Genomic DNA, 26,646 nt, shown 5'->3' with positions numbered 1-26,646 from the left:
CCCATGGTTGGTGATGGCACTGCTCACCCAGACCCCACACTCATGTCCCAGCCCCCCTAGACCCAAAAACAGAGGCCCTGGACCAACAGAGCCCATGTCCTTGAGCCCCAGAAGAGCACACAAGGCTCTTGCATAACAAATGCTCAAATTCGGGAGTAGTTAAAATGCCTCTTTATTAATATACAAACCTAGCAACATTTAAGCCAACCAAAATATGAAATGAAATCAAGCATGATATAAATACAGCATATATGACAACATGGCCTCAGTGGGGAGCAGCAAACTCACCCTGACTTGTGCGCTTGGGAACAACTGTCCACGTCCTCCTCCACGGGGTCTGGCAATCAGAGCAGCCTCGTCTCTCCTAAACCCCCTCGAATCCAAACCCTGCAGAGGTGAGACCACTGCTCCCCACAAAGGCAGAGCACCTGGCACAAGGTTTCTCTGACCCCACATTGCAAAGAAAGAGCCTCCCCAAGCTGCCAGAGCCGACCTGCTGGCATCTGCTTGCCAGGCCCCTGCGAGGGGAGAGGGTGTAGTGGATGGGGAACCGTGCTGCTGAAAGCTGCTCCTTGCTCTGTCCCACCTCAGCTACATCCATTGCACAACATTCACAGGCGTAAGGCACTAGAAAAGTGTTTTCACAGGTTCAAACTTCAGTTGTTCTTAAAATTTCGGTAGCAGCACTCATCAGAAATCCTCCCAGCCCTTTAAAATCTGTTCTTGGGAGACAAAAGCATGAAGGGGTTTGGATGAGCGTCCTGCTGCAAGCCTGACCAAGAGACAGAGAACCCATGATAGACTTCAGGGACATTACCCTGCCTCTGGTTTCACTGGAAGAAGTGAAATCTGCTCCACTACAGGAAGAGTATGGAATTTGAGCGTGGAAAAAATCTCAGCGGCGGCAAGTAAAAAGGCAGACAGCACAGGATTCTTCTCACACACACAGAATGGATCAGGTCCTAGCTGGGATGGCTGATGACTCCCAAGTATCTGCTCTGCTTGTAGCAGGTGTCAAGAGTTCATGGGGGAAGATCAACTGTTACCAGCATGGACAAATCAGTAAGTATGGCTGTGAACACCTTCCTGATGATAACATCCCGCTCCTGCTCGCGGGGATTCCGATCCCAGCAGGTGGGATCTCACACACAGCACATCAGCACAGTGTGCCAGCTCTGGCTCTGCTGCCAGCACAGAAGCCAGCCTGACACTGGGCATGCAGCTCAGCTTTGAGACAAATGGGAGATGAGAAGTCTCAGAGCCATCTCAGCAAACACTGTGGGCAGCGGCAGATCCCCTCTGCTCCCACTTCTGCCGACTCCTGCCTGCAAATGTCAGATGGTACAGCAGGGAAGCATTCAAGCAGAGAATTTTGTTTCCTTTAATGCAATGGGACACTCACAGAGTACTCTGCACCAGCCCAGGCTTCTTTAAGAAATAAGAAAACCCATTACACCATGAAGAAAAAGTGAATAAATCCGTCTCCGGAGGGAAAAACAAACAGGAAGGTGTCAGCCCAGCAGCTGAACAGGCACAGGGGCTCCCAGCTCAACACAAATTCCAGCCTCACACTGCAACAGCAGCTTCCCCCATCCCCCAGTGCTTGCTCAACAGCAGCTCTGGGTGCTCACACACAGCTTTCCAGGAAGGAAATCAAATTGTACCATGGCAGGTACAGTCAGTGCCCAAACACCACGCTCAGAGCTTTAAGGCATTTATAAATACTTAAAAGGGGTTTTTTCCTATCAAATGCAAAGACTACTCATGCAGAGGGCTAAAAGCACTAAATGCATGGTGCTACAGCCATAATGCTTAAGGAAAAGTTTAAAGTGCAAAGAAAATTTTCCAATACTTCTTAGTGACAGCTTGAAGTCATCTGATGACCCTAATCCCCTCCTTCCCCCCAGATCCTGTTCCCTGACTGAAAGCTTTGGTTTTTTTAAATAAAAATACAAACAATCAGTTAAGGAAAAGGTTCTTTAAAACAAACAAACAAAAATCTTGAAATGGGCAGAAATTAATCTAAGTATTATAATAAACTCATTTGGGAAGACAAACCTAAAGGTTGTGATTATTTTGCTCGACATTGTCAGCAGCCAAGTGTTGTGTTTTAACTAAAAACAACTTCTGCCCTTCCAAGCAGCTGCCCCCTCTCCCAACACAGAAACTACCTTGGTTTTACAGACTTCTTCCCAAAATTTAACCACTCTGGTTCATTCAAATGCCCTGGAAGGACAAGGTTAGCAGTGTCAGTGCTGTATCTTTACAGCTGCAAGAATGTGCTAGAGAGAGACCAAAGTGTTTGGGGCAATCAAGTGCTCACAGTTCCCACCTCACCTGTGTGGCACCGTTTCCTTCATCCCAGCGAGAGAGAGGGAAACGTGCTTGGAAAGAAGTGCTAATGCTGTCCCAACTTGGCCCAGAGCCACGGCTCTCATCTGTCCAGCACCAAAGCTGCAGAGGAAGATGCTCCCTGAGCTGGGAATCCAGGCTGATCATCTCTCTAAGGCTGGGCTTAAGGAATTAAGTAATGGGCACCAGCTCAGACCTCTATCACGCCTCTCCCACCTCAGCTCAGCCACTCTGCCACCCCTCTCCTGTTTTTATTTTGCCATGCCTTGCTCTCTGATGGGCAAAAGGGACTAATGTGACTAGAGAAGTGGTAAGGACAGTGGGAAAACCCTGGCACAGGGAAAGGGAAGGTTAAATGATGGGATATACAGTGACCACAAACCTGCCTGGGAGTTCAGATACTGGTATCAGCACCATCTAAAAGCTGAAGAGCTTAAACTGATGCAGAGAGGCAGATCTAGAGCCAACCTGGCTCTCGAGACAAAGCATTAGGTAGAAGGAAGAGAAGAACCCTGTCCATGAGAAATCCTGCAGCAGCACAGGCTGGGGTTTGGAGGTGCTGCAGGAACAGCAAATGATTGGTGGCAGCTCAAATGCAACAGTAGAAAGGAGGAATCCAAGCTTACACCAGGACTTGGAGATGCAGTGGCTGTTTCACACAGCATCCCCTCCTTGCCACAAAATAAGAAACTGTCCAACAAGGCCTGTCAAATCTAGATACAGGAGGCAGCACAGGAAAAACAAGAAGAAACCAAGTCTGGCAAAAACGGATGTGAAAATGACTGTAACACATTCTCCTAAAACAGAAAACATCATTCCAAAATAGGCTGCATTTGTTTTATCCTCAGATCATTAAATATGAACAATAAAGTCTCTCTTTTATAGTACCAGTTTTACTCAAGCCTTGCAGTACTCAAAGACTAACAAAACACGAGAACATAAGGACACAACAAGGTTAAGACAATGTCATACCTCCAGAAAAATCATTCAATGGAAGGAAGTGGTACCTCTTCTCCAAGTTCCCCAAACTACAAACAACACTTGGGTAAGCCAGCCCTTCCCATGCATGCACATTTAGATGGATTCACTCATTAGCTTCCCTCCCAGGATGTCAGTATGAACAGAATCTACAGGGCTGTTCCCATTCTGGACAGCAAATCTCAGAGAACTGCTAACAACCCTGTGACTGACACACACGAGGTGCAGAGGGCAGACCTGCTGCTGCTTCAGCACAGAATGAGGCTGTTTCCCCTTCCACTGCAGCAGAGAGGGATGCTGTTTTAGTGTTTCCCAGTCCAAGGTGCACAGTCTCACCATGCAGAATGAGAACAAACCGCTTTTCTCAGCAGAAGGCATTTTAAGGATGAGAATCAGGATGTAGAACTTTACAGTCCATGTTATTTACCATCTTAGATGCTAAGACTGTGCCACAGCTACTTCCAAGACCAGATTATTTAATTTTCTGATTTGAAGGTGTACTAAAGGTACTCTTCGACAGATTTTGTTGTTCTTTTTTTAGGCACTCTGCTTTAATCATCAGATAAGGGATTAGTCTTACACGTCACTGCTTAATACCTCTAGAAGAAAACACTACCCTAGCAGGACCCTCCTCAGTCTCAGCATCTCTATTTTAAAACGTGATCCAATTGTCCCCTTGACGGGTGTTCAAGTTGGTGAAGACAAACTATTCTTTACCACTGTAAGGTTAAAAATAGCTACACCAGAAGTTACATCGACTGAGCCTGAACAGCAGCCGAAGAGCTCTCAGGTTCTGATACAAAACAAGAACCAGAATTCACAGCAGAGAAGGCCAGAGTAGGCGTTAATGAGCTGCAAGACTGACAATTACCAAACCACCCAAGTCTCAAACGGCAAACACAGCATTACAAAAAGTGTTGCTATATCTATCAGCATGGTAGAAAACTATATTCCCTCTCTATTTTTGGTATGGAAAAGTCAATAGATCTAGACATAAAATAAAGCTTCCAGGCATAAAATAAACCTTAGCAGACATAATGACAAAAGTAGCTCATAAACCACAATTTTATTGTCAGAACTGCTGGAGAAGAGACACCCGTGTATGAAAAGTTGCCTGAGGAAATAACAGGCACCTATAAATTAGGGAAAAGGAAAAATAATCACAAGGAGGAATATAATCTGGCTGCAACTTAAGGCTGATCCTTCAAGAATGAGTGGTTGGTAGAGGACAGCATGCTGCTAACTTTCCTTGGTTTGGTCTTAACTAGTTCTAACCCTGCAGAGAACAAACTGAATGGTTCCAGCTAAAATCTCTCTTCAGGAGTAGCATGATGCACCTCAGCACACCTTGGCCCTATATTTTTTGCCTTCTCCTGAAGAAGTATCTTGCCTCACCAGCAACAACAAACAGTCAATAAACCCTAACCAGAAGGGCTGGTCTAAGACACACCCTAAGTCTCACATACAAAACTCTTTCTTTGGCTGAGCACCTATTTCCCTGGATAAGGAAGGCAAAGCAACAACTCATAAAATCAGTGTAAACAGACCAAGGTCCTCCTTGGTACGTAAGTCCAGCACAGGAACAGTGGGATCACGGTATCTCTCCAGGCAGAAAAGATATGCAAGAAGTAATTACAGAGTTTAAACTGCTATTAGATGCTTTATGAACCTTTCATTTAAAGCAATTAATTCTAACACACCAGGCAAAATTTCAATTCAGGGAACAATAACAGGGGAATTTGGAAGAAGTGGCAGGCAGGAGGAATCTCCGCCTACAGCAGCTGTGCAGAGTTCTCTGGGCTGTGAGATCTCACTAAGCTGTCCCACGGTGGCCACTCCATTTCAGAGACTGGGAAATTCTGCATGTCAATTCAAAACTCAGTTTGAAATCCTGGAAGAGGTCACACTACAATGAAACTCATCTCTGACAAAGAAACACACGCTCGAAGAAGTGACATCTATGTTCAGCCATATGCTCAAATCCTTAATTCCCTTACACCCTTCCCTGAACTGGCAGCCACAGACTCAACTGAAGGCATGACCTGGAGCAACTAAAGCAGCACAAAGCAAACTTAAAACAAGAACCAGGGAAGGTTTTGAGCTCGTATTTACACCATTGATGCTCATCATTTAACTGGAAAATAAAGTGCCCAAAAAATATTATAGATCATAGAGATAAGTGTTCATCATGGCTGACAGGGCAGACGCCAGTGCAATGTTGTGTTTGAACTCCAGAAGAGATGCTGGAGCAGAAAGACCACGACAGAGGCAAGGAAAATGTTTAACAGATCTTTTTCAAGTAAACAAAAAGAGTCTTTGCTTTTGATTGTGCTCAAAACGTGAAGAAGAAAAAGATGTACATGTGCACAATGCAACTCAGCAACCCCCCACTTCCTCATTTACCAGCAGTGTTTGAACCAGCACGTTTTGACACAAGAAGGGGTGAATCCCAGCTGCACTGTCTGGAGCACCTGTAGGAGAAGTCAGATGCAAAGAGCAGTGCTGAAGGAAAGCAATTCTCAATCCCACTGCCATGCTCCCCTCACTCCCCTGTTCAGCCCCTTCAGATGAGGTACTACTGAGAGAGAAGAAAGAAGTGTAACAGATTTGAGAAGAAAACCACAAGACTTCTCCAGTCCAGCAGAAGCTGCTGAGATGTGTTCTAACCAGCAGAAGAAAACCCAGTGTTTCTTGCACCACAGGTGAGACAAATGCTGGGTCTTTAACTTCAAAATAACCACAGGCAGCTAAAACTACAAGATGTTGTCCCTTCTTGCTGCTCAAGTTCCCCAAACCAACACAGGTTTTACATGAACCTTGCCAGAAGAGTTTGACCAAGTCACATAAAGAAAGTGAAAGACAATCCCCAAAGGGACTGTATATTGTGCAGCTTAAACAGAAGCAGCATTTCAACACTGCTATTAACATTAAACACTAATGTATGTCCTTGTTAAAAATCAGTATTTTTGCTAATTAAAAAAAAAACAAACCAAACATTCCTTTATAGAAGTGAAATGCACGTGTTGATCTTCAACTATAATTATAGAAGGCCATTTAGTTTCAGCGACCCCCAGGCAAAAAAATCCAATCCCAACAACAGCAAACTTACCAGTGCTACTGTCACCTCAACGCTCTGATGTTAAACTTACTCGATTCCCCGGTTAGGGGAAAACCAAAATGGTGCACAAAGGGGGGCAGTGACAGGCAGGACAACACCACCACCTGTCCCCTGGCTGCTGCTCACCCAACGCTCTGTCTCGTGCCAGTGAGGTAGCTGAGCGTTCTATTGCTGTGTGCGTCGACACCCCGACCCCTCTGCACGTGCCCTGTGGAGAGCAGGGGGAGGTCACAGCGTCCATCTGCACCACAGGCAGCACGACCTGCTGTCCCCTGCCTTGTGCTGGAGAGCAGAGAGGAAGGGTGTAGTCCTCAGGGGTTCACCCCAACCCTTCCCATCACCATAAGGCTGGGGCCTTTGGTGCAGTTCACTCCTACACAGGCATCCCTGCACATCCAGTACTGTGCATCATCCACTGGGACACGGGGGGAGCCTGGCGAGGGTTGAAGGAGGAAGACAGACAGGAGCGGGAAAGGTTGAGAATTAGGGTTTTAAAATATACAAAATGTAACACGCTGGAAAAAGTTTAAAAGTTGCAAGACAAGAAAGGAAAAGAAATATATGATGAGGTGAGGAGAAAGGGTTGGAAGATGGAGAAGCTCCAGCTTGGGACAAGGAGCGGGCTGGGGAGCACTACTCTGTCTGGTAGCCACTCAGTTCCACCTCGTCCTTGCGGCGCCGTTGCGTGAAGAGGGAGCTGAAGGGGTAGAGCTTGGCTTTGGCCTGGAAGCGCTGCCCGGCGATGTCGATCTCGTACTCTCCCTGGTTGATGAAGTCAGTCGTCACCACCAGCTCTTCTCCCGTCTTCTCGTCGAAGTTGTGCACGAAGCCGAGGCAGACGTGGCGCTCCAGGGTGTAGCTGTAGGCACTGCTGGTGGTCTTGCCCACGTAGCGGCCGTTGCGGAAAATGGGCTCCCCCCACCAGGGCCAGAGGTCCATATCCGTGTCATGGTCCTCCAGGATGAACATGGTGAAGCGCTTGTACACACCGTTCTGCTTCTGCTCCAGCAGCGCCTCCTGGCCCACAAACTCCATGCCCTGCGGGGAAAAGGAGGCGCCGGCTGACTGAGGGACAGGAGCTGTGGCAGCTGCTGGGTTGCAGCAGAGCAGCTCACTGACACAAGGGCAATTTACACCTGAAACCTGTGCCCTATCAACATGGGCTGCTTCCACACGCAAGAAGCTCAGCCCAGGCAGAAGCTTTTCTGTCATGTTTGTTGTTCCAGATGTTAAAGGACGCAGTAATGTCTGTGAAGTGGGCCTTTGAAAATATCATTCTAATTTTCACTGCAGTGAAAACCGTGTCACCATTCTAGTTTTTGCCATTTTTCTGGCTCCAGAAGTTTACTGTGCTTTATAAACCAGAGGGAAACTGTAACTAAAATGACATTTGTATCCCCAGTCACTACATTCCTTTCTTGAATTGATACAGCCATTTGTTTTGGCTCAAAGATGGAAGAAAGAAGACAACAAGCCAATGACAGCAACAGCACCTGCCACCATAAAAGCAAGATATGACTCTGTGCTGTTCTACATCTTAGTAAAAACAGAGAACTCCTCTGTTTTAGTAAAAATAGAAAACACCTGTTCTTGGTGCCTAGCCTTATATGCCACTTGGTGCATGGGCTGGCTTTTGCTTCATCAAATTGGGAAAACAGCTTGGAGAAACAAGAACCCTGAGCATCTGTAAGGTACAGAGCACTCTCTGCAACACTGAGCACAGCACACATGAGCAGCACCAGACATACACAGGCCAACTGGGAACGCTGCCCAGGAGGGATGAAGACATATTTTTGGTATTTCTAGCACCTTTTTGAAGTACAAGAATATATGTTATAGCTATGCACTGCACACAGCTCCATCCAAAAAATGACACAACTATCTGCTGACTGGCAGCCTTTTCAATCTAGTCCTGCTCTCCCACCAACCCCAGTGCAGGAGGTGCTGTACCTTTTCCAGCTTGACCTGGAACTCACGTCCACACTCCATAGGAGTGGTAAAAGCATCCAGATCCTGGCCCCAGAAGGCAAAGAACTTCTCAATGCGCAGGCTGCGGAGCGCGTAATACCCGGCATTCCGGATCCCGTACTTCTGTCCCATGTTCATCACCTCGTTGTACACATGGAGGGCGTACTGCAATGGAAGGGTGAAACACAGGCTGACACCAGGAGAGAGCTGACACCACCAGGGACGTCACTGTCCCCTGCTGCCAGAGCACAAGAGCTCTGCCCGACTGGAAGGCAACATAAAGCAGGGACACTCCCCCTGGTGCCCGCAGGCAGCGTTCCCATGGTGCAAACCAGACATCTCATCACCCTGAGTCAACTTGGAAAACGTTTCTGATTATGCAAGCAACTGCCTTAATTAGCTCAGGCTGCAGTGTACTCTTACCTCTATGGGGATATAAAGCACGAATCCAGGTTCTCCTGTGTGAGTGATACTCATCACACGGATGCCATTAGCATAGCCCACGCTCATCTCCTGCAGAACCAGAGGGGGAGAAATCATCCCAACTGGAACACAGCACAGAGACCCAGAAGGAGCACAATGTGTAACACATCCACACAGCCCAGCCCTCTCTCCCCTTCGCCACCTGCACATGTTCCCAACGAATTTAAATTTCAAAATTCAAATAATGATGTCACCTTATCCAGACTCGTTAATCACTTCATGACATTTGGCAATAAGCCTTGGAACTAGATCAGTTGAATAGCAGCTACCTGCTCAGCCTTTTAGCACAACAGGAGACAGTGATGCCCAAGTCACTGGTCCCAGCTGCCCCTCTGAAAGCTTCATAATTGATTATATGAAATATGTTGAGATACTAAATGGCATCAAGTCTACAGCGAGAGGAATACTGAAAACAGAACCCAAAGAGAAGTGAGCTTAGTGAGTTCTTTACCAACCTAGCTCAGTAACTGCAGCAAACCTGTATGTAAATCTAAGTTCCCCTCCAATTATCCAAAATACAATTCTTCCCCTCCTTCCATGCACGCTTCGAAAAACCTAGCAGGGTGAGGAGGATGGAAGCACAGTCACTCACCTTGCAAAAGAGAGAGGGAAAGTGTTCTGCAGTCATGGGGGCATAGGACAGCTCTGACAAGACATCCACAGCACGGGGGCCAATCAGATTGAGAGCTAAAGGGGAGAAGAAAACGGCATTAGGAGGAGTCTTGCCCAGTGTGTAACATGCATGCCCAAATTTCTGAAGTCTTAGTGTTTATTGAACTAATAGGTACATATACATTTAAGAACAGAGCAGAGAGTCGAACTACCTCCTGACAGTCCACAGTAAAGCAAAGCTGTCTTCCAGCTCATGGGTTGCCAGAAGGAAGTCTCTGAATTGCTGTTTTCATCAAAGTGTTTGGAAAGGAGACCAAGTCACCACTCCAGGCACTTTAAACAATTAACTGGCATGCGGCACAAGACGCCATTTGTGATTTTGGGCTGTCTAAGGGGGTCTGTTTTCAGTGATTTCTTACCTGTGTACTTCCAGGTCACATCCTCCAGGGTCAGGTTGCTGTCATCTGGCAATCGGTTCTTCAGCCAGGCCCAGCAATGGACTTGCTGGTCAGTGGGGGAGATCATGAAGAAACTGGAACAGACAAATTGAAACCAAGAAGCACAATGGATGGACAGCCACAAGGTGAATCAGTTTATTCTTCACTCATCAACTACTGGAGCTATTCAGCAGTTTCCATACCAACAGGAGACTAAAACAGTGAACAGTTTTTGTGAAAACCACAGCTAAACTCTCTGCATCAATGCCAACACATCTGTCATGACAAGAAATCCCAGACCTCAAGCATTAGCAGTGGTCTGGTGACAAGAAGTGACTTGATGTGGAACACAGGGAATTCTACAGAAAGTTGACAGAGTATCAAAAGTCACAACCATTCTGCAGAAGGAACTTGCAGCTCTTCACCACCAGTGATTCTGTCTACTCTGACAGTCAGGAGTGCATGGTTCACACAGCAATTTCTTGCTTCAGCAAAAGTCTTTTCACACACAATGGAGGTTATTATTAACAGTTTTCAAAAACAGAACTCCTCTTGATACAGGAAAATGAGCTACTTGTGTGTGTGTGTCTGATACAAAATGTGAGTTAAAGTACATCATTGACAGAGAAACATCTGTAGAAATGACTAGGCAAGGAGGGAAGCTACTGGTTTCATGCAGAGAAGGACAATACTTTTAAACAATCCATGAATGCAGACAGAAGTGGAAGAGAGAGAAAAGCTGTTTCGAATTGAAAGAGCAGCAAAGAATGCTTTTACATCAATACAATGAAAACACACATAGAAAACCATCCAGAGAAATAAAGCCAACAGTCAGCTGGGACAGGGACATGAAGAAGTTCTTAAAAATGATAAATTTTTTTTATTAAATGCCAAAGAGAGAGCAAACTGGTGAGTGTAAGGATGACATCCTGCAATCGTGTCCATTTTCATCAGAGAACACAAGAAGAATGATGAGAGATCACAGAGCTGAGAATCAGAGACCCATACTGCAGTGCAAATTGAAGTAACCAAAAAGGAGTATTTCAGTGTGCAATTCCAATAAGGAGGTTGGTCAGGAGCCAGTGAGGGACTGTTTGGCTTGCACTTTAAATGGCTACCTAAATTAATAAACTCCAATGACTGCTGAAAGCAGTTTGTATTTCAATTGAGAAATCAAACATCTGATGATCGAACATTTTGAGGAAATCTATGTTCATCTGTAATCCCAGAAAAAGGCTTATTTTCCCCAATGTCTGTAAATTCAGAAGCTCCCTTTCATGTGGGTTACTGAATTAGGAATGTAAGTGGAGAACTGAGGCTTTTTAGCCTACAGTGCTGACAAAAGGTTATGATCTTCATTAAGAAGTCCTTCAAATACCCAGGGGGTGATGGCTAAAGACGCTGTCTGCACACCCACCTGCGTTTGCTGAGCCGGGCTATGCTGCAGTCATTCTCATACCCTCCTTTCTCATTAAGCATGCCTGTGTGCACAACATGCCCAACTGGCACATCCAGGTCATTCGAGAAGAGATACTGCAGATTCTCCAGGGCCTCATCTCCTGTGGACTACATGAATCAAAAGGGAGAGAAAGTCAGACAAGCTGTCTGAGCGAGACAAATCCACCGGGGCAGCTTAAGATTGCATCAATGTTCTGGCTCAAATTATTTCAATTTGTAATGATAGTGACACTGATGTCTCGAGCTAACAGGACACGATGGCACAGTGCCCGAGGTCAAATTCTGTGTACAGACTAAGCTGGTATTTCTGTAAAGTGGGCCCTCAACAGACAAAAACCAGTCTATGCTAAATACTGTGGTACCACCTGAATTTGGCCACACAGTGTGACTTCCTCTATCTATCCTCAACAGGACACAGGGAATTTTGCAAAAGCAGGCACTAATAAACTAAAGACCACCTTTAGAAGGTGGTACTTCCCTAGGTACTTACACTTATTTCAAACTTGGTAAAAGATGACATGTCAATCACACAAACCGCCTCCTTACAGCACTTGACTTCAGCACCCACGATATCAAACCAGTCCGGCTTGTAAAAGGTTTTGCTGTGATCCAAATCCAGCAGATCTGACACAGAGAAGAACCCAAGGAAAAATTCACGTACTGGACAAACTAAGACCAACCGGGAAGCAGAGGGCAGAGGAAGATCCGATCTCATACCTTTTCCAGGCGGGACAAAATACTTGACTCTCTCAAACCCGTGCTTCTCCATCCACCTGGCCCCCTGCGCGTCCAGCCGGTCGTACAGCGGGGACGTGCGCAGCTGCCTGCCCGTCTGGAAGTCCCAGCGGGGAACCTTCAGGTCACACATGAGGGCTGGAAGGGTCACAAACACCCCTTATTAGGCAGTGATTATCTTTATCTAATCTCTTGCAAATTATCAATACTAATATCTCGAAACGGTTCCGAACTTCCTTCTCTGCTTTTTGAAAAAAATCAACAGAGCTGTTTTGATCCGTTTATAGCTCTTCAAAATCAGAGTAACAATATTTGCACAGAACACTTACATTTATAGACACTTACAGTCCCATGACAACACTGCAAGGTAACAAAACCTCCATTTTTCATGAAGTCATGTTGACTAGCATTAATTATGCAGGATTCTTCCTTGGCAGTGCACTGCATCAGACAGTTATTTTGACAGAGCTAATGCTGGGGTAGGCAGCCCACAGCTACAGGGACCATCTAATTTTCCTTAAATAGTGGCAATTCAGCCTTTTCTAATTATTGAAGCTTTTCTAAATGGCTCCTATATCTGTTTAGCCAGTATAAAATACTCTTATTTAGAAAACAAGTTACTCTAATAATCACTGAGCATCCTCCCTGGCTACCAGTGGGGAGTAATAACTCAAGGATGCTTGAATACTACCTTATAAATGTTAAGATTCTACCTAGATCATAAACTCCTTAAAACTGAAGATAAGCCCAATATTTCTTAATGAACACTTCCATCATTTCTGCCTCATAGGTAATAATTTAATGAATTTATTGGCAATATCTGGCATTGGTATTCCTGAAAGAGTGGGTATAGGGAAGAATGGATTAGAATAGAAACATAACACTGCAGAAATTGAATACAGTACTCTTCCTGTAAAAACTAGAGTAATTCTGTAGCTATCAGCACTGAGGTTTGTAGTGGAGAGCAGTACCAGAATAATGCTCAGAGTATAAAGTGATTTTTTCTGGGAGGAAGGTCAAAGCATAAGGATTTTATTCCCTGGATACAGCAGGGCTAAGAGGTCTACCCAACTTCTCTGCTTTCACCTGAACAGATGTTTTTAGTTTAGACTTGGTATTCAAGTAATTGTTCCTGTTATGCAACTTGTGGAGCACTTTGTACTTCCATTTGAAACTTCAAAAGAAGTCATCCACATTATTCAGGACAGACAAGCAAACAACAGGAGGAAATGATGAAGTAAGGCTTTAGACAGGAAAACTGGCATCTGTAATCTATTCTGCAAGGTATTTATTGCAAACTTTGACAGGAGAAAGCAGAATATGTCCACGAAGGCTTCCTGAATGATGCAAGATAACCAGGTCACACCAGGCATAAGCTGGAAGTGATGGTATTTCCACACTGCAACGATGTGCAAAGAATAATGATGTCTGAGACAGCGTAATATCCCCAGTTAAGACCTTGGCATTGCTTTGCTAGGCTGGAGTCCTACACAGATATGCACAAAATTCCCTATAGCAGAGGCAAAGCACAGAAATAGTACAGAGCAAGGTACCAACAGCACTTTATAAAGAAAAGTTAATAGAACACCGCTAATACAAAAAACCCCAGCAACCCACATCCTTTCCTTTCTCCTGGGAAGGGGCTGCTTTGCCACAAACGAGGTCAGGAAAAAAGGAAAACGGTTCTCAGAGGGATGACAGAGGAGAAACAGTGTAGGAAAGGGGAAAATCCTGGAGAGCCTGGCCAGAACTGAAGGCAGAGACCTCACTTACGCATGACTTCCATAACCCGGTGACGGAGGAAAGTGCGGCTGCTCTGGAGGGTCCCAAAGCGCTTCAAATCCAGAGGCCAGACATTGTCTGAGGGATACCCATTCACCATCCACTCTGCCAGGTACCTGAGGGAAGAAATAAAGACTGGGATATCAGCCAACATCTTAAGGGAAAGAGTTCAGCTTTGAAGTCAGAAGCAAAGCAATTTAGAAATGAGAACTTCATGCAATAGGGAGAGAGAAGAAAGGTAACGTGGTATTCTACACACCAGCAGAATCTGGAAGGTTTCCCTTTATAAAACCCACCCACCAGAATTCCAAATTACTAACTGCCCATTAGGATGAAACACACAGGGCAGCAGGAAATTAAGGACAGATGGTAAAGGAAGCCAGAGCCTGCACAGGTAACCTGGCTGACACTGTGTCAGGTCCTTGGGTTCCGCTACAAAAGGAGGTGTGAGTAAGTTTTGGTTGGAGCTGGGAGGCTTCTGCTTTGTTGTTTTTCAGTGCCTGGTGTAGGCTCAGCCACAAACCACAAGTGACAGCATCCATTTCAGCACGAGGTGCCAGCCAAGTTCTGTTTAACTACACTTCCAGCAGTGAAGGAGGAAGGCATGCTCCAGAGCTAAAGGACACAGGCAGCTCAGAAGACAGCAGAGCAGAAGGTTCTGTTCACAGCCACTAAACAGCAAAACAAAGGGGTCTGGAACTGATCAGGAAAAGTTACATTAGCAAGCTAAGCTGCTTATTTTGGGGCTGTAGTAACAAATAGACAAATAGTGCTTTTAACCTCAATTATTTTGATTCTTAAGAAGACCTCACTGCAAAGATTCTCTGTATTTTATATCACACAAAAAAAATCATGAGTTGTTTCCCTGGTGAGTTAAATTATTAGACAAAGGACAGAAATAATGGAGACAAATGCAAATAGTAACACCCACCATGAAAAATGAACAGCTTATTAAGAAGGCTGTGTGGTAGAAGGGATGCTGGGTCACCAAAACCCAATGGCAATCAGAGGAAGCAATGATCATTCTCCAAGCAACTTTGCAGCACACTGACATGCCTGACCAACTATCTGCATTAACACAGGAACTCGAACTTCACTGGGAAATGATTGCACCCTGAGCTTACTGTAGGGGACAGTCTTTAACTACTGGCAGCACCAGCATCACATATATGGTGCTTCGTCAGCATCAGATTCACCCTGTTTTCAGATGAATTAACTGCTGTGTCAACTTGAATGATCTAAAGACTTCAATCAAATGATAAATTAAAGGGGATCATGAAGCACAGAAGATGAGGGAATACATGCTTTGCTAAGCTTTTACCTCTTCCCGGTAGCTTAAAAAAAATCAGATCAGTTAGAGAATCATAGAATCACTGAGTTGAAAGGGACCCACAAGGATCATTGAGTCCAACTCCTATCCCTGCACAGGACAGTCCCAGGAATCACACCATGTGCCTGAGACCGTGGTCCCAACACTTCCTGAAATCTGTCAGGCCTGGTGCTGTGACCAAGCCCTGGGGAGCCCCTTCCAGTGCCCGACCACTCTCTGGGTGAAGAACCTTTTCCTAATATTTAACCTAAACGTCCTCTGACACAGCTCTAAGGAAGCTTACTTGATCCCCAGCTGATCACCGAGCCAGAGGAGAGGTGTGCAGGACAGGAGGAAGAGTCCAGCACAGATCTGGAACAGTCAGAACACGGCAACTGCGATGTGGCAAACACTGACCCGAACACTCTACAGGATTGTCTGAGCAGTGTCTTACACACACACCAGGGATAGACCACTTACTTGCCTGCTCCCCCACCATACGAAATCCCAGCTGAGTTCATGCCGGCCAGAACGAAGTAGCCCCGCGCGGTGGGCGACTCTCCCATGATGCATCTCATGTCTGGTGTGAAGGACTCGGGGCAGTTCACCAACTGCAGGATCTGCAGCGCCTCCAAACCCGGCATCCTGCGCAGGAGGGCGCTCAGAAGCGGCCCTGGGACCCAGACCAGAGAGAGACAAAAAGTCACGGCCTTCAGTCTCAAACACATTTCAGTTGCTTCACCTTCAAACCAGGCAGCACGCCGGAGGTACGTCAGAGGACAGGTGGAAACTGCTTCCATGTTTTGATACAGTCACAGGAGAAACCATTTACCTGCTGGATCACACGACTCAAAATGGATCATGCCATAAAAGCAGCCATACTGATCCAGACCAAGAACCCAGTATTGTTTTCCACAGTGCAAGAGCACTGTTCAGTTTTGTTAGGGAGAACAACAAAGGCATCAAATAGATACTGAGTGAGGAGTGAGAGCAGGCAAATCTATATGTCCAAAGCCCATCATGTTGCGTGGTGAAAGTCAGACCATCCCCACACACTTGCGTCACTTCACATTTGTCCTCATAAAATTTCCCTGCCACTCCATTGCCCAGTCACACTGGAAAAGTCCTTCGGCAGCTCTTCACAGTCTGACATTTGAGAGTGTTAGTAAAGGGATAAGATATCTACTTGCCTTGTCTTGCCCAAAAGTTACCTCTGCTTAGTACTCCAGCTAAAAGCCCTCAAGATTCAGCACCAAGAACACTCCTCAGCTTTATGCACAAGCAGTAAAATAATCAGATTTCACACTGCCTAACAGCTTACAATCAGAAACAGTCTTTCTGACCTGCTCTTTCTCTTCCTTCTCTCAAGCATTAGAATTCCAGAGTGAGAGCCAGGCACTTCTTTTATTGATAAAAAGAGAGATCAGTGTTAGACTTGTTCTTGTACCCAGCCCAATTTAAGCAACTGTACAGGCTATTTTAAAATCAAAAGGTGTTCCAACGACAAAGATCAAAGTAGTAATACAAGAGCTCAAAACCCAGGAATTGCAGCCCTAGAAAAGGATCAAATATTGGCTGAGTAAGCTCTGACTCTGCTCAACTGTTCAGCACTTTTGAAGGGATAAAAGGGTAATGCTGAAGCACAGAGTGCAGCTGCTTCTGAAACTTGGCCAATTTGGGGGTGCCAACAAGCAGTACCTTTTACTTTCAGCAGTACCTAGAAAACCAAAAGGAGGTGGGTGCAGAGCTCAAGCAACTCATTACTGAAGGTAATATCTTCAAGCAAGTCTGTAGGCATCTAGAGATCTAAAAACCCTCAGCATATGCCAGCACAAAAGCAGCACCCCATCCTGGCTCCACTCCCTGGAGTTTAAACTTCTATGGTATCAGCATGGTGTCTCTCAGAAATCAAAGTAATATTAATCAATTTAACCTGCGGAGTAGCTGGAAGAACACACTAACACTGCAGAAAGGAATCAGTGACATTCCATCCGTGCCTGGAGTCACAAAAAGAGGCACGTGCATTCACAAGGGATGCAAAGAGCTCTGACTCAAGGGGAAACTGGATTCCTGAAAATAAGGCAAATGTGAAAATGAGAGGCCACACATGAACCTACCAGGCATTAAAGGGGCAGCGGGGGAAAGGGAGACTTATAGATCATGCCATGCTTTTTCCTACAGAAAGAGCCCTCCATGCAAAAGTACATACAGAATATCAAAATAGAATCAAATAAAATGGGAAGAGGAAGACAGAACAGTTAAATACAACAAACCACCAGTGTCAATGGCGGGATGAAGGGTGGGAAGCCATAATACCAAGTGCTGTCCACATAGCAAGTGTCACTGGTAGAAATGCACTTGGCAGTCACTGCTGGAGAGAGCTGCAGAAACAAAATACCACGGGCACGTGGCAGGTCAGCAGTGCTGATCTACTGCGTCACCAGAGGAGCAGCATGTGGCACTGACAGTCAAAAATCACCTCAGATGGAGGAGCAGCACTGGAAGTTCATGCAGTACCTCACTGCCCCAGAGGAAGTTAATACATGCTGAGGGTTAGTGGGTGTTTTTAAACACTACACAGATATCACAGAGACCTGGAATGGTTTGGGCTGGAAGGGACCTTAAAGCTCATCTCATTCCAAACCCCCTGCCATGGGCAGGGACACCTTCCACCAGACCAGGTTATTCCAACCTCCATCCAACCTGGCCTTGGACACTTCCAGGGATGGGGCAGCCACAGCTTCTCTGGGCAACCTGTGCCAGGGCCTCCTCACCCTCACAGGGAAGAATTTCTTCCCATTGTCCAATCTAACCCTTCCAGCTCTGTCAGTTGGAAGCCATTCCCCCTTGTCCTGGCACTCTATTCCCTTGTCAAAAATCCCTCTCCAGCTCTCCTGTAGGTTCCTTTCAGGTACTGCACTCCTTGGTAAAGCGGTTTTCTGTGAATTACTGACATATGAAGAGATGAATGAATTTGAGAGAATATTCATCCTTCCCAGCCTGCACTGTTGCAAACTCTGCCTTCTGCAGAAGCCACGTGTTTCACTGCTGTGGGAACTTTTCTTCCCTAACGTACCAAAATGATCCCAGTCTTCTTGAAGGTTCTGAATCTCCAGCTGGTTCCGTCCCTCCGTGAAGAGAGGTTTGGGGTTCTTCTCAAAGCCCCCTGAGAGGATGCCACCCTGCCAGTTGCGTATGTAGATCCTGCCATCTGGGTCGACAACAGCTGCAGAGGAGAGAAAAGAGGTGGGAAGGGAATTGAGAGAATCTGTCTCAGGCTGTCACCCCACAAACACCAACAATGGGGGCTGGTGACACGCCAGGCCAAGCCGGTGGCCTCCTGAGAGGGGACAGTGCCAGTCCCCCAGCCCCAGCTTTCACACCATCCTGGTTCTCACGTGACACTTGGGTGAGCCAGTTCAGATCACTAAACCATAATGTGCATAACCATGCACATTACCTTTGGGGCAGCACAGTGAACTGAGCTGAACCTGAGGAGCCCCAAGCCAGCAGGACAGTGATCCCAGGAGAGAGAGGACACAAGAGGGATTCAGATCCCTTGTGGCACTGATAAGCTAATTCTACTGGCTTAGTTCCACTGAAACTGCACCCAGGACCAGACCTTCCACCAAGAGATGTCCTGCCTTCCCCCTTCCCCTCTTCCTATGTAAAACCAGTTAATTTTAACGGGGATGCCTCATGGATCCAGCTTGCTGAAGGCCACCAGCACCAAGAAGGTGGGCAGCAATGGGGTGAGGATAAGCAGTCAGGTCTGGATTGCTTCTTCCACTGGTAGTGTCAACTTGAAGTATTTATGATACTCCACCTGACATGTTCCACATCAATTTTTGCCATGTACAGAAAAGTTGCAACTATATACATATTTATTTTTTAATTAGTCAATTAAAAGCGAAGAACTTGGACTTTGGCCAGAAACCTGAATTCCCTGAAGAGTATATACAATACTCACTAGAAGCAGAAAATCTTGCTAGCAAAGGTTTCTACTTCCCAACCACAGTTTTCAAACACAAAGGCTTTTTTTTTTTAAGAGATCCAAAAGCCAGAACATGGGGGAGGAGCAATTACCTCAAGTGTTTGGTTGCCCCTACAGCTCATAGACATGTAAATGCCATTGTAAAGCCTTAGGTTCAGTTGGAGGAAAGGAACAGAAGGGCCATTTGTGGCCAGCAGCCTGCAAGGAAAACACAGTGCCAAGGCTAGCACCCTCTCCAGCCCACAAACAATCCAAGTCTCAGACACAACTACTAGTCAAGCTAGAGAGAAGGCCATTCTCCTGTTAAGTTGATGAACTCTGAAAATCCTCTTCTGCAGCATAAGCTTTCCCAAGAATAAAGGAAGATATTCTTTCTACCACTGAAAGAGGATACTCAGAGCAATTCAGAAAAATGTACTTCACAGTCCCAAATGAGCTGACAGCCCGAGGCTGGCCTTTTTGTCACCTAGGCAAGGCAGGTACAATTCAGGTATAATTCACGGGGTAAATGAAGCAGAGCTGGAGAATCCTTACTGGGTAAGCTGCTGGACAGAGGCTCCGCCAGAGGGTGTGTCAGGAGGTAGAAGTGCTCGCAGGCATGGAGTGGGATATGGACTGGCACCTCCCCAGAGTGGCCCAACTCATAGGCCCACTGAAACCAAAAAAGTGCAGGTCAGAATGGAAAACAAAGAAACTACCTCCAGTAAAAAATGCAGCACATAAGCACAGGTCACCTCTGTGAGTTTGCTTTCATAAAAGACCAAGTAAGATTTGGTTCACACCCCTGGACCTTAAACAGACACAATTTTTTCCTCTTTTCTTAGAATTTGAATTGTTTTGGATAAAGACTGGTTTTTTGTTTCTAACACAAGAACTAGAAAAGTGGAGCCCTGACTCAAAACTAAGAAGTACCAGCTTACAATACAAAAGTCAAACAAGATCTGTTGATCCATGTCAGCACTAGGTTCAGCATCTAGAAGCAGAACAGTCAGCATTTATTTAGGTGCCTCTACTAAGATCCCTTACTAACAAGAGGGACAGCTGCTAGTTGAGAAACTACAATTGGCAGGTGTATTTTCCCATGGAGAAGACATGACACTAAGGAAGAAAAAGAAAACAAAATTGTGAGAGAGAGAGGAGGGTAGTGAGAGACTTAACTGTCTCTCTAACAGCCAAAGCAAAACTCTTCCTGTCAGAAGTGTGCACCTCCCAGGAGAGAGACCAAGGGCAAAGCTGTACCAACAAACTGCAGGTGCTGCTCAGCAGGTTAATGCCAAGCCTTTGGTGCCCAGCAAACAGCAAGCACTGCCTCCTTCACACCCCTGCTGGGCTGAGCAGCTGAGTAACATGACTTTGATCTACTCCAGTAAACCAAACCAAAGCACAAGCCCTTAAAATAACAAAGGGAAACGAACAAACAAAAACAAATAAACAACATAAACCACACCACGCACATTAAAAAAAAAAAAAAAAGTGAGGGAAGTGCACATATTCTTAAGCAATGGAACCAAGAAATAAAAATTCAAATAATTTAACCTGGCCAGCACAGTTGACAAAGTACTGGCATTGAATCCGCCCCCTGTCAGTCTCCACTCCAGTCACACGACCCTTCTGCACTGTGACGTGACTGACACTCGTCCTTTCGTGAATCTGGACACCTGGAGAGGACATCAGAACATCAGTAACCACGAGCCTCCCTCCTAATGTGTTATCTTCAAACCCTTAAACTCAACTTAAATGCTTATTTTCTCTCCAAGACAAAATTTCTACTCTTGACCCAGTAATTCTGAAGTGAAACCCTGTTATTTGTAAAACGTCACGTGTACAATTTGTACATAATTTAAGGGCTGAGACTGTGAAGAGCTACAGTATTTTTTCCCATGTAACAATCAGGGTGATAAATACACCCCATAGTCAGCAACATGAAGAAACAAAAAAGTCTCAGCTATGGATTTCTTTTCATTCAATTCCTTTATGCAACAAAGTCTGTAGTTTCAGATGGCAAGATTGGTTCTTTTATGGGAAATTAGTCATTTTGTGGGGGAAAAAAAAGAAATAAACCAACAAGCAGTATGCAAAAATAAGCTGGACTAACAGAAACTAAGAGAGGTATCTTCCTAAGCAGCTTTGTCCAATCTGATGGACTTTCATCCTTAATGACCTTTATCACTGTTGCTGTATCTAACCTTTCTCCCACTTTTAGACCACACCAAATTTGCCAAAGTGCAGGGCAAACAGCATTTATTGCTACATTTCCAAACCATAATGTGCCCAATGAAATATGCCACAAGGCTCAGTCACACCTTTTCATCTGCAGGCAATCAACTATTTGGAAGCGTAATTTTGAGTTAGGTCCTACGAAGGAAAGAGTGTGTGCTTAGTCAGAGAAATATGTAACCACTAAACAAACAGGTGTTTGGTCTGTCACAGCAAACCTGTAAAGATTCAGCATGTAAAAAAAATTCGGCCTGTTTTTTTGAGAAGAAATAGATTTAAAGAATCTGAACTCCACAGAAATAACCGAGTTTGGCACTTCAGCGCTCAGGATATCAAAAGAGATGCAGAACATAATTTTCTTTTATGGAAAGAAGGTAACTATCATGCAGGAGGGCACTCTACAGACAAAAAAAACCAACAAAACTCCTACCATTTCGTGAGGCCGCGGTTGCCAGAGCCAGACTCACATTGGCAGATGTCACGAGCGCATCTTCTGGCACGTACATGGCCCCCACGAGGTCGTGGATGTTGATGAGCGGGTGGAGCTGCACCGCTTGCTTTGGGGTGATAATTTCACAGGGGATGCCCATCACACTGCCACAGAACACAAGGAACACGGGGTCACTGGTCCTGCAGGAGAGCCGGGGCTGTTAAGCCGGGCTGTACCCGCTGCTCGTACGTACCTCAGCGATGAAGCGATGCGCTTCAGGGAGATCAGCCGGTCCTGAGTCTGAGCCAGGGACAGAGAGCCTGTCCTCGTGTACCCTAGGGCAGTGACCAAAGTCAAGTCAGATTTTGACAGGATCTTGAATTCCTTTTCATCTCACACCCACTGCTTTAATATAATTGCAGACCTGTCGCTTCCACTACTCGGGAGCCTGGAAATCCCAGATCCTCAAATAACTTTAAACACTTATCAGCTATTAATAAAAACTGCATGAGAGCCAATTTTCAAAAAAGCAATTTAATTTTTACTTGTGTTCTCTTTCTACTTCATACAGTTGTGTTTATAAAAAAAAATAAACTTCACATGTGAGAAAGAGAAGTTACTGGCCAAGAAGTGATCTAATAACCACTGAGAAGAATAAAACTTCAACAACTAAAAGCAGAGATTTTGTGACTCCAACACCTGCATTAGATTACTGTTCTTGCAGGCACAGTTATTAACCTCTATTGAGTCTGACATATACCATGAGTTCTTCCCAGCAAACAACTTTCAAGTTCTTCCTATCAAGTACACGTCCAAACACTTTGGAGGGAGAGGGAGAATTTCAACACAACCTTTCCTTGTTATTTCCAGGGTGAGACTACAGTAAGAGACTTGGCTTTGCCTGTGCTTCAGTGCTCCTGCTAACCACCTTCTCTTTTTGAGAAGGGAACTGGTGCACAGAACAGGCCATTTGCTCCAGTCACTGCAATGTACCTTTTAGTGTCCTTGAGGAAGTTGCCCTGCGTTTGCTCAAGTTACAGACATGCAAACTGTCCCAGTTTGCAGGTAGTCTGCCTCCAGTTTGTCCATCTGATACCCTTCTCCCCGCTCTGATTACATCAGTGACATCCCTTTCCATCTGCTTCAGTCCCAGTGTATTGTTTTTGAACAAGAACTCCCAAACCCTAACACATAAACACTGAAACACTGTGTTTCAGTGATGACACTCTGTACCTGTTGGCACTCCCGTCTCCTGTTCCAGCTGCTGGTAGAGCTTGTTTGAATAGTGTGCCATCTTCAGCTCTATGGACACGGGTCTGGCTGTGCTCACAATGCCTGCACAGAAGCGAGTGGTACCAGCAGCCAACCTGCAGGAGAAGGTGCAGAGAAGGGCCTCATCAGGCTGCCAGGTACACTCCCCTCACCAGGCTGCTCCAGCAGCTCCGCTGGCAGCACAAGCCAGACAGTAAACTCTGCCCCAGACACATCAGAGCAACACTAAGTTGGATGATACAACCTCTAGAATGATCTTCCTTCAGCTCGCTTTGCTCCTTCAGCATTGCATTCCAAAACCATTTCTCTTTAACTAGTCGTAAACACTGACATTTTTCAAAGAAACATGTTTTTTAAGAAAGTTACCTTATGCTTAAGTCGACCTGCCTTATTTTCCTGCTCTAAAGCAGGACTTTCCCAAAATCAAAATTAACTTGGATTTGAGTCTTGTGTCTTCACAGACCGCAGTCAGAGCAAGTCCCTCTCACGTTCTGCAGCAACTGCCACAGACAGGCACACGCCTCTTGTCCCTTTTAAAACTGCCCTTAAACCACTGAGCTATTTGGTGACGGGCTGCTGTAGAGACAGAAAGCCACAGAAACTCCTTGCAGCATAGACAGGGGAAGACAAGATCATTAGATTTGAGCATATCCCTCACAACCTTCTTCCACAACACTTCCAAGTCATCTTTCCTGCTGCTAAAGCCATCATGCATTTTCCCACTTGACATGACTGCTTTCAGCCTGGTGTGTCTGTATTCCCTCAGCAATTCAACCTCAGAATCAGCTGAGTCAGGTATGTCTGCTACACCCCTACTCACCCACAACCCAAACAGCCAAAGCAGTCCCCCCATGCTGTGCTCCCATAAGACATTTCTGCCAATGCAATGCTCCTCTTTCTCCTCGAGCATGCACAGACTGAGCCTGCACAGCATCATACTCATTGTAGATCTCTCACACCCTGCTCCAAGGTAGCAAAGACATTCCCTTACAAATGAAGCCCAGCACCTCATTTCACTCAGGACACTGCTCACAAGGCCTCAGAGGAGACTACCCGATTTCTTCTCTTTGCAACTACAAAGAACCTGATGCCACCTGCTCCCCAGCCACACAAACTCTGGGAACCATGGCTAATTACTCCTGAAGGCAGCACCAGAAGCAAAGCTCTAGTCTAGACACCTACTGAGGGTGTTAGAAGCTGCTGCAATAAACACTTCTTCAAACCCTAAATTCTCAGCAGCGTTTCTTACCCAAGGTCCCCAAATTGCTTAATGAAAACAACACGAATCTACCTCAGAAACACAAGTCTAAACAACAGGTAAGGGTTGCACAGGTTTCAGCAGGAACTACGTGCTCAGCCACAGACAGATCCAACTCACGGAGGGCACTTGTGTTCAGCCAAACCCTAACAGCCTCGGCTGTTTTACAGGCGGACACCAAACCCTGCAGCGAACCCGGTAATCCCAGCCTTTAACCAGCTTACAGGGTGATGTTTCAGTGATGCCTGCTTAGAACCCCCTCCAATCTCTGGAGCTTTGCTGGCTGTGTAATGCTTTAGACACACACAGCATCCTGCTGCCAGAGGTCAACAGGGGCCGGAGGAGTTACACGGGTTTTTAGTTCTCCTGGAATGGTCCATCCTTGCTGGCTGCACTGTGTTTGACAGGATTACCTGCAACTGCACCAGAGCAGACAGACATCCCCCAAAGGAACTGTGACCCAGGGAAAACCCACGCCAGGGCAGAGCTCTCCTGATGGAAACTGCAGCCCGTGGAGGACCCACGCTGGAGTCCTGCACTGATCCCACCCCACTGTTCACCCCCTGTTTCCTGGGGCACTGTGGGGAGGCAGAAGACCCTGGAGTGCAGGAGTGAAAAACAAGCATGGGAAAGAAAAGGCAGTGTTTTAATGTTTGGGTTTTGTTTCTCACTACCTGAATCTACCTTAACTGGCATGAAATAAAGTAATTCCTTATTTTAAATTAATTCTCCCTAGGGCAAGTCTTTTTTGCCCATGGCAGTACAATCTCCATGCCTTTATCTTGATCCACAAACTTTCTCAGCTTACTTTCTCCCTGCCTTGCTGAGGGAAATGGCATGGCTACCCCACCACAACCACACAAGAGATACCTTTCACCTGTGCTTGGGAAGAAGCAGCAAGTGTCATTATTAATGTTCAGTATGTCTTTATTTCATCCAGGTGAAAGGCTATTTCCAGCTCTTCACCTCAGTGCAGGTGAAGAGGTGGAAATAACACATTCCAACAGACGCTGACCCGCATGGAAGTCCTGTTCCACTGGTTTCGTCACCAGAAATCCTTACCTGCCCTGCTCAAGTAAGACTATATCCTTCCAACCCATCTTGGAAAGGTGATATGCCACGGAGGTGCCGGTGATTCCACCACCACAGATGACAACCTGTGCCTGTGCTGGCAGGGAAACCGGGTGAGGTTCTGCTGTGGTTGAGGTGCTTCTCCGGGAGCTGGTCATCCTCCTCCATTTCGGGTTGGCTGCCCGCCACTGGATATCGGACAGCACTCGGAGAAACATCCCGGCAGCGCTCCGGCAGCTTCCTTAAAGCACCACCTAGATGTGCTCAGATGCTACCCCAGCACCACTCCTTCTAGGAAGGAAAAGATGAGAATCACGTTACCGTTTATCTTATTACACACAAGGCTGGCAGTGGGAAACATCACGTGGTGTGTCAGGTACAAAACATAGGAAAGGAGATGAGCAAACAGACAACAGAGCAGTTATTCAGTCCTGAAACAGCAGCCTCGCTGGTAAGACAAACTCAATCGTAAAACGAGAACAGAGCGTTACACCTTTGGTTTTGACACAGGGCAACTTGACAACGAGCAGAGAACCAGAGGGAAGCTGGAAAAGCTCTCACGCCACAGGCGGAGCCAACACAGCCAGCAGGCACAGCCCATGCTCTGGAACGCTTCACAAAGGCTGAGGTTAACAGGGCGGAAACAAGTCTGATTATTAACGCTGCCAGGCCTTTACCTGCGGAAAGAAACGAAGTCTGTGACCAGAGTCACTGGCACAGGGCACCGCGGAGGCCTCTCCAGGAACAGCTTTGCCACAAGCCGTTCTCCAGGGCCCGGCTGCGGCAGCACCGGGGTGGGCTGGGGGTTCCCTCGCCCGCAGCCTGCGGGAGCCCGAGGGGCGGGGTGTGAGGGCGGCGGGGCGTCAGGGAGCCGCGGGGCGGGGAGCCGTCACCTCGGCCTGCTCGCCCCCGACCCCGCGCTGCGGGGCGGCCGGGAGGGGAAGGAGGAGGGTCCGGGGAGGTGATGGGGGGGGGGCAGGGGAGCGGGGCCGGGCCGGGGGTCGGCGGGGCCGGGGGTCGGCGGGGCCGCGCCGCCTCACCTGGGGCAGGGGAGGCCGGGCTGACCTTCCGCGCTTTACGGCCGCGGCCGCCGCGCGACAGCCGCCCCTGCGCGTGCGTCACCCGCCCCCGCCCACTCAGAGGGCGTGGCCTCGCCCGGCCCCGCCCCCCCC

The 26,646-nt window shown here is 46.6% G+C and overlaps 1 protein-coding gene across 3 annotated transcripts; it reads right to left on the bottom strand.

Moving 5' to 3' along the window:
- Positions 1-156: 156 nt before the first annotated feature.
- PDPR (pyruvate dehydrogenase phosphatase regulatory subunit) lies at positions 157-26,575 on the bottom strand. 3 transcript variants are annotated; one of them, XM_064670680.1, is made up of 18 exons: positions 26,152-26,575; positions 25,466-25,765; positions 23,107-23,240; positions 22,127-22,208; positions 21,874-22,037; positions 20,763-20,884; positions 19,761-19,878; positions 18,309-18,458; positions 15,713-15,905; positions 13,915-14,039; positions 12,124-12,279; positions 11,897-12,030; positions 11,366-11,514; positions 9,931-10,043; positions 9,492-9,586; positions 8,840-8,929; positions 8,399-8,581; positions 157-7,486 (listed from the first exon to the last, which is right to left on the bottom strand). In XM_064670680.1, the coding sequence occupies exons 2-18, from the start codon at positions 25,690-25,692 to the stop codon at positions 7,082-7,084; spliced, it is 2,640 nt and encodes an 879-aa protein (XP_064526750.1). In that variant the 5' UTR covers positions 25,693-25,765; positions 26,152-26,575; the 3' UTR covers positions 157-7,081. The 3 variants fall into 3 exon arrangements, with proteins under 3 accessions (XP_064526750.1, XP_064526751.1, XP_064526752.1); XM_064670681.1 differs by having other exon boundaries at positions 25,466-25,762; XM_064670682.1 differs by lacking the exons at positions 19,761-19,878; positions 20,763-20,884; positions 21,874-22,037; ... (2 more) ...; positions 25,466-25,765; positions 26,152-26,575 and adding an exon at positions 19,319-19,489.
- Between the last annotated feature and the right edge of the window lie 71 nt (positions 26,576-26,646).

The sequence above is a fragment of the Pseudopipra pipra genome, chromosome 14 (genome assembly GCF_036250125.1).
Source record: "Pseudopipra pipra isolate bDixPip1 chromosome 14, bDixPip1.hap1, whole genome shotgun sequence".
In the NCBI taxonomy this organism is placed as follows: domain Eukaryota; kingdom Metazoa; phylum Chordata; class Aves; order Passeriformes; family Pipridae; genus Pseudopipra; species Pseudopipra pipra.
This window is presented reverse-complemented; position numbering and strand designations above follow the sequence as displayed.